The sequence below is a fragment of the Scylla paramamosain genome, chromosome 5 (genome assembly GCF_035594125.1).
Source record: "Scylla paramamosain isolate STU-SP2022 chromosome 5, ASM3559412v1, whole genome shotgun sequence".
NCBI lineage: Eukaryota > Metazoa > Arthropoda > Malacostraca > Decapoda > Portunidae > Scylla > Scylla paramamosain.
The window spans coordinates 2516692-2526691 of NC_087155.1; the positions used below are offsets into that span (position 1 = coordinate 2516692).

The 10000-nt window shown below is 39.4% G+C and overlaps 1 protein-coding gene and 1 long non-coding RNA gene across 6 annotated transcripts in view; both read right to left on the reverse strand.

Moving 5' to 3' along the window:
* LOC135100417 (uncharacterized) overlaps nt 1-4763 on the reverse strand; it is a 13108-nt gene extending 8345 nt beyond the window's left edge. For all 4 annotated transcript variants that reach the window (XM_064003262.1, XM_064003259.1, XM_064003260.1 and 1 more), the window contains exons 1-3: nt 4588-4763; nt 2388-2585; nt 1790-1908 (exon numbers count right to left, since the gene is read on the reverse strand). In XM_064003262.1, the coding sequence (XP_063859332.1) occupies nt 1790-1908; nt 2388-2585; nt 4588-4713 (443 nt within the window). In that variant the 5' untranslated portion in view covers nt 4714-4763. The remainder of the gene's footprint in view (nt 1-1789; nt 1909-2387; nt 2586-4587) is intronic.
* A 1956-nt stretch (nt 4764-6719) lies between these two features.
* Nucleotides 6720-10000, reverse strand: part of LOC135100277 (uncharacterized) — a 3563-nt gene continuing 282 nt past the window's right edge. Inside the window, exons 1-3 of one of the 2 annotated variants that reach the window (XR_010268567.1) lie at nt 8077-10000; nt 7083-7194; nt 6720-6832 (exon numbers count right to left, since the gene is read on the reverse strand). The exon at nt 8077-10000 is cut by the window's right edge and continues 282 nt beyond it. This is a non-coding gene — a long non-coding RNA (uncharacterized LOC135100277). The remainder of the gene's footprint in view (nt 6833-7082; nt 7195-8076) is intronic. The other variant, XR_010268568.1, reaches the window with a different exon arrangement.

The following is a 10000-nucleotide window of genomic DNA, read 5'->3' on the forward strand; positions in this document are numbered from 1 at the left end:
AAATTCTGGTGATGATTTCTTAAACATGTATCTTAAACTATTTGTTATTATGTATGCAGATGATACAGTTATTTTGTGTGACAGTGAGGATGGAATGAAGCAGGCACTGATTGCTCTGAATTTATATTGTAATGAATGGAAATTGAAGCTAAATTGTAACAAAACAAAAGTAGTAGTGCTTAGTAGGGGAAGACAAAATTTATCTAACTATGAATTTGAATTTGGTGGTGAAAACATTGAAGTAGTGACAGAGTATAAGTATCTTGGAGTGTTATTAAATTATAATGGAAGGTTTTGCAGAGGTGAGCTGGAGCTAAAAGACACACCCACAAGAGCAATGTACTCATTAATAAGTAAGTGTAGGAAGTTTGACTTGCCAGTGGATATACAACTCAAATTATTTACCACCACGGTGTTACCTATATTGACTTATGCATCTGAAATTTGTGGTTACCATATTGCTAGGGAGTTAGAGTATATGTACATGAAATTTCTAAAACAGGTTTTGGGTGTTCATAAGAATACTTGTAATGACATGGTGTATGGTGAACTGGGTATATTTCCACTTGATATTTATATGAAGAAAAAAATTATAGGTTATTGGTCTAGGTTAATTTCAGGTAAAAATACTAAATTGTGTTATGTAATGTACCAATGTCTATTGCAGCTGGATAGCTTAGGGCTTTATACTTCTCCATGGTTAGCTTGTATAAAGAATATTTGTAATGACTGTGGAATGTCTGGTATGTGGTTGTTGCAAGATGTTCCTAATTCAAGATGGGCGAAGAAAGCTGTGGAACAGAGATTGAAAGATCAGTGGCTTGTAACTTGGCATCATAATTTAGAAACAAAATCATTAAGTAGCAATTATAGGGTGTTTAAGACAGATTTTGGCAGAGAACAGTATTTAGAAAAGTTAACAAAGGGTGACAGATTATTAGTTGACTAAATTTAGAACTTGTAATAATAGACTTCCTGTAAATGTTGGTAGGTATCAAGGCGTCAGTAGAGAAGATAGGGTATGTAACAAGTGTAATGTTGAGGTAGTAGGAGATGAATTTCATGTTCTTTTTGAATGTACGGATGTGGAAATTGTTAGGTTAGGTAATATGTATATAGCAAATTATTACATAAATAGGCCAACACAATTAAAATATGCTTTGTTCATGCAAAGTACAAGTTCAAGTGTGATGAAGAAATTATCTTTCTTTTTAAGGATGGTGCTACACATGTTTAGATAAATAGTATGCAAAACACCTCAATAGTTTTCTAATTTCTTAATTAGTAACAGTATGTATCATTATATATGCATACACATTTTTTTTTTTATTCATTTTTTGCCATTGCTTACAGTGTATTTCATTTGTATGTATTTTTTTCTTATGTAATATTATGCACATTCTGTATATAATTCTGTTATAATGTTTGTATTCTTTTCCTGGAGAGCTGTGCTCCATACTTTTATATAAAGTCTGAGCTTACTCAATAAATTCAATTCACACACACACACACACACACAGAGCCTCACCAATCTCAACAATGAAAGACAGGGCACACACACACACACACACACACACACACACACACACACACACACACACACACACACACACACACACACACACAGAGCCTCACCAATCTCAACAATGAAAGACAGGGCAACACACACACACACACACACACAGAGCCTCACCAATCTCAACAATGAAAGACAGGGCAACACACACACACACACACACACACACACACACACACACACACACACACACACACACACACACATCCTCACCTCTCCTCCAGCTTGAGTTTAAATACCAGCACCATCACAAAGTGTACACCCAACACCACAAACACCTTCCACGTGTGTGCCAGAGTGAACACTGTACAGGCGATGGCGCGGGACACCACCTGCGGACACAGATTGTTGTTGTTATTATTATTATTATTATTATTATTATTATTATTATTATTATTATTATTATTATTATTATTACTATTATTATTTTAACCTCATAATTGTACCTAAACACACACACACACACACACACACACACACACACACACACACACACACACATAAAAAATAAATGAATAAATAAATTAATTAAATAATTAAAAATTAAACCCCCAAATTTACTTACAAGAAAAAAACAGTCAAAACTCACAAATACACCAAAAAACACCCTTAAACATCCCAAAAGCACCCAAAATTCACTCAAGAACATCCCAAAACACCCCAAAATAACCTATAATACCTTAAAACACCCAAAAAACACCCTGAAACACCCAAAAAAACCCAAAAAACACACAAAAAAAAATCTTCAGAGCCCACAAATACACTTAAAAACACAAAACAAACAATTAAAATAACCCCCATAGGACCTTACCTGGAAGAATATTGTGAACAGGAGGGGCAGTGTGTCTAAAATAGTCACCCCTCTGAGTTTTGAGAACCTGTGGTAGGACGTGAAGGACCAGGTGAGGGACACGAGGGAGATGAGGACAGAGAACACCTGTTTTGAGAGCTGGGTGTTGTGGCCCAGTGGTGACAAAGATAGGATGCTGCCCAGTGTCACATCATAAGCCTGTTGTGGGAAAGGAGGAGGAGGAGGAGGAGGAGGAGGAGGAGGAGGAGGAGGAGGAGGAAAGGTGGTAATGATGGAGTGGTTGTCTCGGGTGTTTTTGTGTGTTTTGGGATGTTTAAGGGTGTTTTTTGGGTGTTTATGTGTGTTTCTTGGGTACTTTAGGGTGTTTTGAGGTATTTTTGCATGTTTTTGAGGTGTTTTAGGGATGTTTAAGGGTGTTTTGGGGTGTTTTTTGTGTGTTTTTTGGGGTACTTTTGTGTATTTTTAGGATGTTTTTGAGTGTTTTCGGGGTGTTTTTATGTGTTTATGGGTACTTTTGTGTGTTTTGGCTAGGTTAAGTTAGGGTAGGGGTATTTGAAATGAAAAATAGTGGTGATTGGGGTGTTTTTGTGTTCTGTTTTTTTTGTGTGTTTTTATGTTTTTTTTTTTTTTTGGTGTTTTTGGGTGTTTGGGTGGTGTAAGAGTGGTGGTGGTAATGATGTTGTAGAAAGTGATGGAGGGGTGACATTTTTTTTTTTCTTTTATGTAAGAAGGACACTGGCCAAGGGCAACAAAAGTCAATAAAAAAAATGCCCACTGAAATGCCAATCCTGTAAAAGGGTCAAGGCAGTGGTCAAAAATTGGTGGATAAGTGTCTTGAAACCTCCCTCTTGAAGGAATTTAAGTCACAGGAAGGTGGAAATACAGAAGCAGGCAGGGAGTTCCAGAGTTTACCAGAGAAAGGGATGAATGATTGAGAATACTGGTTAACTCTTGCATTAGAGAGGTGGACAGAACAGGGGTGAGAGAAAGAAGAAAGTCTTGTGCAGCGAGGCCGCGGAAGGAGGGGAGGCATGCAGTTAGCAAGATCAGAAGAGCAGTTAGCATGAAAATAGCGGTAGAAGACAGCTAGATATGCAACATTGTGGCGGTGAGAGAGAGGCTGAAGACAGTCAGTTAGAGGAGAGGAGTTGATGAGACGAAAAGCTTTTGATTCCACCCTGTCTAGAACAGCAGTATGAGTGGAACCCCCCCAGACATGTGAAGCATACTCCATACATGGACGGATAAGGCCCTTGTACAGAGTTAGCAGCGGGGGGGTGAGAAAAACTGGCGGAGACGTCTCAGAACACCTAACTTCATAGAAGCTGTTTTAGCTAGAGAGGAGATGTGAAGTTTCCAGTTCAGATTATAAGTAAAGGACAGACCGAGGATGTTCAGTGTAGAAGAGGGGGACAGTTGAGTGTCATTGAAGAAGAGGGGATAGTTGTCTGGAAGGTTGTGTCGAGTTGATAGATGGAGGAATTGAGTTTTGAGGCATTGAACAATACCAAGTTTGCTCTGCCCCAATCAGAAATTTTAGAAAGATCAGAAGTCAGGCGTTCTGTGGCTTCCCTGCGTGCTATGTTTACCTCCTGAAGGATTGGACGTCTATGAAAAGACGTGGAAAAGTGCTGGGTGGTATCATCAGCGTAGGAGTGGATAGGACAAGAAGTTTGGTTTAGAAGATCATTAATGAATAATAAGAAGAGAGTTGGTGACAGGACAGAACCCTGAGGAACACCACTGTTAATAGATTTAGGAGAAGAACAGTGACCGTCTACCACAGCAGCAATAGAACGGTCAGAAAGGAAACTTGAGATGAAGTTACAGAGAGAAGGATAGAAACCGTAGGAGGGTAGTTTGGAAATCAAAGCTTTGTGCCAGACTCTATCAAAAGCTTTTGATATGTTCAAGGCAACAGCAAAAGTTTCACCAAAATCTCTAAAAGATTTTGATAGAAGATAGAAATGGTGTTTTTTTTTTTTATGTTTTGTGTGTGTTGTGTGGTTTACCAGGGGTTATTATTGTGGTAGCACACGGCTTAAACAGTAAAACTTACTTAAACACTTAAAACTTAACTAAAACACCAAAAAAAACACATTTAAATGTACTTAAACAAACCAAAACACACAAAAACACACAAAAAAACACCTTTACACACCCAAACATCCCCCAAACCCTCCCCCACAAACACACAAACCTGGTCCAGCTCAGTGTAATGCGTCCCAACGATATACAGCTGCAGAATTAACTGAAAGGCCGACTCAAGTATGGCCTCCATGACGTTGGTGATCGTGACCCTCATCACCAATGTGCTTAAGGTCATAATATTTTCTGATCTCCATGTCCCTCATATGGTGCGGCAGGTCTTGGTAGGCCTGTGTGGGGGGGAAGCTGTTGTACGATTTCAAGTTCACCTGTAAGAGTGTCTGCGTTAGTTCTGGGTGGGTTTGAGATGTAGGGGACCTGGTGTTGCTTTGGGGTGTTTTGGATGTTTTGGGTTGTTTTTTTGGTGTTTTCTGGGTGTTTTTGGGTGTTTTTTGGTATGGTTTTTGGTTATTTAAGGGTGTTTTTTGGAGTGTTTTGGCTAGGTTACATTAAGTTAGGGGTAGCTGAAATAGAAAATGGATGTTTTTGGATGTTTTCTTGGTGTTTTTGGTGGGTTTCTGGATTTTTTTGTTTTGTTTTGGGTGTTTTGACTAGGTTAGGTTATGGGTGGTTGAAATAGAAAATGTGTGTTTTTAGAAGTGGTTTTTGGGGTGTTTTGGGGTGTTTTTGGGTGTTTAAGGGTTTTTATGGAGTGTTTGGGCTAGGTTATATTTGGTTAGGGTTGGTTGAAATAGAAAATGGGGTGGTTTGGGGTTGTTTTTGGGGTGTGTTGAAGGGGATTGAGTGTTTATAGGGTAAAGGAAAATGGATGTGTGTGTTTGGGTGTGTTTGGAGGTGAATAATAGTGTTTTTTTTGTGTTTTAGAGAGAGAGAGAGAGAGAGAGAGAGAGAGAGGGAGAGAGAGAGAGAGAGAGAGAGGAGAGAGAGAGAGAGAGAGAGAGAGAGAGAGAGAGTGTGTGTGTGTGTGTGTGTGTGTGTGTGTGTGTGTGTGTGGTGTGTGTGTGTGTGTGTGTGTGTGTGTGTGTGTGTGTTGTGTGTGTCAACATCATACACCGAATATTTCAAAATACACACACATACACACATACACACACAGAAATTAAATATATACATCAAAAGTGTAATAATATTAACAATAATAATAATAATAATAATAGTAATAATAATAATAATAATAATAATAATAATAATAATAATAATAATAATAATAATAACAATAATAGTATAACAAGCTACTAGTAATGTATTGAGGATTTACTTAATAGTAGTAGTAGTAGTAATAGTTCTATATAATAATACTAATAAACAGAGAGAGAGAGAGAGAGAGAGAGAGAGAGAGAGAGAGAGAGAGAGAGAGAGAGAGAGAGAGAGAGAGAGAGAGAGAGAGAGAGAGAGAGAGAGAGAGAGAGAATCAAGCAAGGGATGAACAAGCAAAAACAAACAAACAAACAAACAAACAAACAAACAAACAAACAACAACAACAACAACAACAACAACCTAACCAAACCCCAACCCAACCTGACCTTACCTGACCTGACCTGACCCCAGGTGCCTTGTAATGTGAAGGGGGGAAGAGGGGCATTGCCAGGCTCGTGACAAACAGCGGGGGTTTCGCCTTGGGTTGTTACGTACTCGTACGTCTGGTGATACCTGGGGTTGTGAAGTTAGGTTAGGTTGGGTTGTGTGAGGCTAATAACATTCCAAAACATCACAAAAAACACCCTTAAATATCCCCAAAACATACCAAAAAACATCGCAAAACACCCTTTAAACACCCAAAAAACAACTTTAAACACCCCAAAACACCCTTGAACACTCAAAACACACCCCAAACACCAAAAAACACCCCAAAACACATTTAAAACACACCAAAACTCTCCAAAAACACCTTAAACACCCCAAACTATCCCCAAACTACTGCAAACATCTCAAAAACATCTTGAACCCATTCCCAAAAACCCAAAACTACCCAAATACCCTTAAAACACCCAAAAAAACACCCAAAACCCCCACAAAAAAAAACACACCAAACACCCCAAAAAACACCCAACACCCCAAAACACTCCCCCAAAAAGACAACAAACTCCCCAAAACACCCCAAACACTTCAAACACCCTTAAAAAAAAACATCCCAAAACGCGCCTAAGCACACCTTCAGGGGACAGAAGCCGATGCATCATGTTCGGGTAGCCTTGCTGGGCGGCCAGGTAGAGCAGGAGTGAAGCATTCCGACCTCGCCGCGTCAAAGGAAACACACGGCAGTTTCTTCAATGACCCGAACTAAGCAGAGACCAACCTCCTCACGCGATATTATTCTCCAGTCCTTGTCTGTTGGCTTAGGTTTGGTTAGGTTAGGTTTAGGGGGTGTTAGCTTAGGTTAGGTTTACGGGGTCTCTCTCTCTCTCTCTCTCTCTCTCTCTCTCTCTCTCTCTCTCTCTCTCTCCTCTCTCTCTCCTCTCTCTCTCTCTCTCTCTCTCTCTCTCTCTCAATACACAGTCTCTCTCTCTCTCTCTCTCTCTCTCTCTCTGTGTCTATATATTCCTCCCTATCCTCCCCCCCTCTCTCTCTCTCTCTCTCTTTCCCACCTTCAGCAGAGAGAGCGGCGTTCTCCTGCAGCAGGGTGCTGACAGTGCTAGAGTGGCCGGCAAAGGTGGCCAGCCCCAGTGGAGTGCGGCCCAACCGGTCACAAGCATTCACCTGCAGAAGACACGGCGGTGGTGATAGTAGTGGTGGTGGTGGTGGTTGAAACAGTGTATGTGGCTGAACAAACTCCGTCTCACTTGCGGATGTCAACAAAACTGGCTTAATTTGTGTTTTTTTTTTTTTTTCTCTCTCAGTTGAACGATGAAATGTGACTGTTTATGAAAGGCAGGTATGTTTGGTTTACTGTGCTATAGTCAGGGGATTTTTTGGGGGGCAGTCAGGGATGCCAACATAATACTTGGATCTCACTAAAAGCCTTTCTTCCTTCTAGTTGAAGTGGCAAGAGTTTTCAAGGCTGTTTTTATGGTTCTAGTGGCAGATTAACAAGATTTCTACATTCCAAAGGCTGTAGTTGAAGTGGCGAGGGTTTTCAAGGATGTTTTATATGGTTTTAGTGGTAGATTAACAAGATTTCTACATTCCAAGGGCTGTAGTTGAAGTGGTAAGGGTTTTCAAGGAAGTTTTTATGGTTCTGGTGGCAGTTTAACAATATTTCTACATTGCAAAGGCTGTAGTTGAAGTGACGAGGGTTTTCAAGGATGTTTTTACGTTTTTAAAGACAGATTATCAACATTTCTGCATTCCAAAGGCTGTAGTTGAAGTGACAAGGGTTTTAAAGGGTGTTTTTTTTTATGGTTCTAGTGGCAAATTAACAAGATTTCTGCATTATCAACAGGAGAAACACTTTTTTAAAAGGCTTAGTTGATGTGATGCAGTTGAAGTGATGCAGGTTTTCAAAGGTGTTTTTTTTTTTTATGGTTCTAGTGACAGATTAACATTTCTGCATTATCAACTCTCTCTCTCTCTCTCTCTCTCTCTCTCTCTCTCTCTCTCTCTCTCTCTCTCTCTCTCTCTCTCCCCCCCCCATACACCCACAGACAAGCCCCGAACAAGGAGGTCAACCACCAGGTCATGCTAGCCCTTTGATGCCGCCCAGTGGAGGAGAGTTGGCCCCACGTAGAACTTAAGAATAGGCTCCACCCGCTCCAGTCTTCTCTCAGTGTCTGTGTGGAGGGTTGAATTGCATTAAAAAGGGTCCAAAGGGTGTTTTAAGGGTTCTAATCCTATTTTAGGACAGTTTTAAAGATTCTGAGCCTATTTAGGGAAGTTTAAGGGATTTTGAATCTGTTTATCAGTCTATAAAGGGAGTTAGAAGTGATTTGAAGCATTATTACTACTTCCTGTACCTAAAAAGTGGATTGCTGTTGCTAAAAATGGTGTTTAATCCTATACCTGTGCTTATAGATAAGATAGAAGATAATAGAGAGGTTTCGGTGGTGTTTAATCCCATTCCTGCATCTATAGATAACATGTGATATAGAGGGTAATAAAGAGGTTTTGAGGGTGTTTAATCCTATACCTGTGCTTATAGATGAGATAGAGGATAATAGAGGTTTCAGGCGTGTTTAATCCCATTCATGCGTCTATAGATGACATAAAGGTGGGTGACATTGTGACATAGAGGGTAATAAAGAAACTTTGATGGTGTTTAATCCTACTACTGCACATATAGATGAGATAGAGGATAATAAAGAGGTTTTGGTGGGGTTTAATCCCAATCCTGCGTCTATAGATATTATAAAAGGGGTGACATTGTGACATAGAGGGTAATAAAGAGGTTTTAGTGTGTTTAACCCTATTTCAGCGCATATGGATGAGATAGAGGATAATAAAGAGGTTTCGTTGGTGTTTAATCCCATTCCTGCGTCTATAGATATCATAAAGGGGATGATATTGTGATATAGAAGGTAATAAAGAGGTTTTAGAGTGTTTAACCTTATTTCAGCGCTTATAGATGAGATAGAGGATAATAAAGAAGTTTCGGTGGTGTTTAATCCCATTCCTGCGTCTATAGGTGACATGAAGGCGATGACGTGATATAGAGGGTAATAAAGAGGTTTTGATGGTGTTTAATTCTATTTCAGCTCTTATAGATAAGATAAAGGATAATAAAGAGGTTTCGGTGGTGTTTAATCCCATTCCTGCGCCTATAGATGACATGAAGGGGATGACATTATGATGTAGAGGGTAATAAAGAGGTTTTGATGGTGTTTAATTCTATTTCAGCGCTTATAGATGATATAGAGGATAATAAAGAGGTTTTGATGGTGTTTAATTCTATTTCAGCGCTTATAGATGATATAGAGGATAATAAAGAGGTTTTGGTGGTGTTTAATCCCATTCCTGCGTCTATAGATGACATAAAGATAAAACTGTGATATAGAGGTTTTAGTATGTTTAACCCTATTTGTGTCTATAGATGAAATAAAAGGAGTGGAAATGAGATAGATAGAATAATAAGGAATAAATATAAAGTTTTGCGTGTTATAATCCCCTTCCCGTGCCTATAAACGGGTCTGGATTCCATTAAAGGGTGTTAGTAATAGATGCCACGTTGTAATCCTCTTTGTGTCTCTAATATGAATTACATAGGGTTAGATTACATATGGTTACGCTATAAGGTGTTAAATAACAGAGAACGAGAGAGAGAGAGAGAGAGAGAGAGAGAGAGAGAGAGAGAGAGAGAGAGAGAGAGAGAGAGAGAGAGAGAGAGAGACCAAAACACCCCCAAAAACACACTTTCACACCCCAAAACATCCTCAAAACACACTTATTCACCCGTAAACACCCCCAAAACACCCTAATTGATCCCAAAATACCCCAAAACACACTTTCACATCCCAAAACACATTAAAACACACTTATTCACCCCAAAACACCTGCAAAACACCCTAAAAAAAAACACAGAATACCCCAAAAACACACTTTCACAAAACACTCCAAAACACCCCAAAAACAC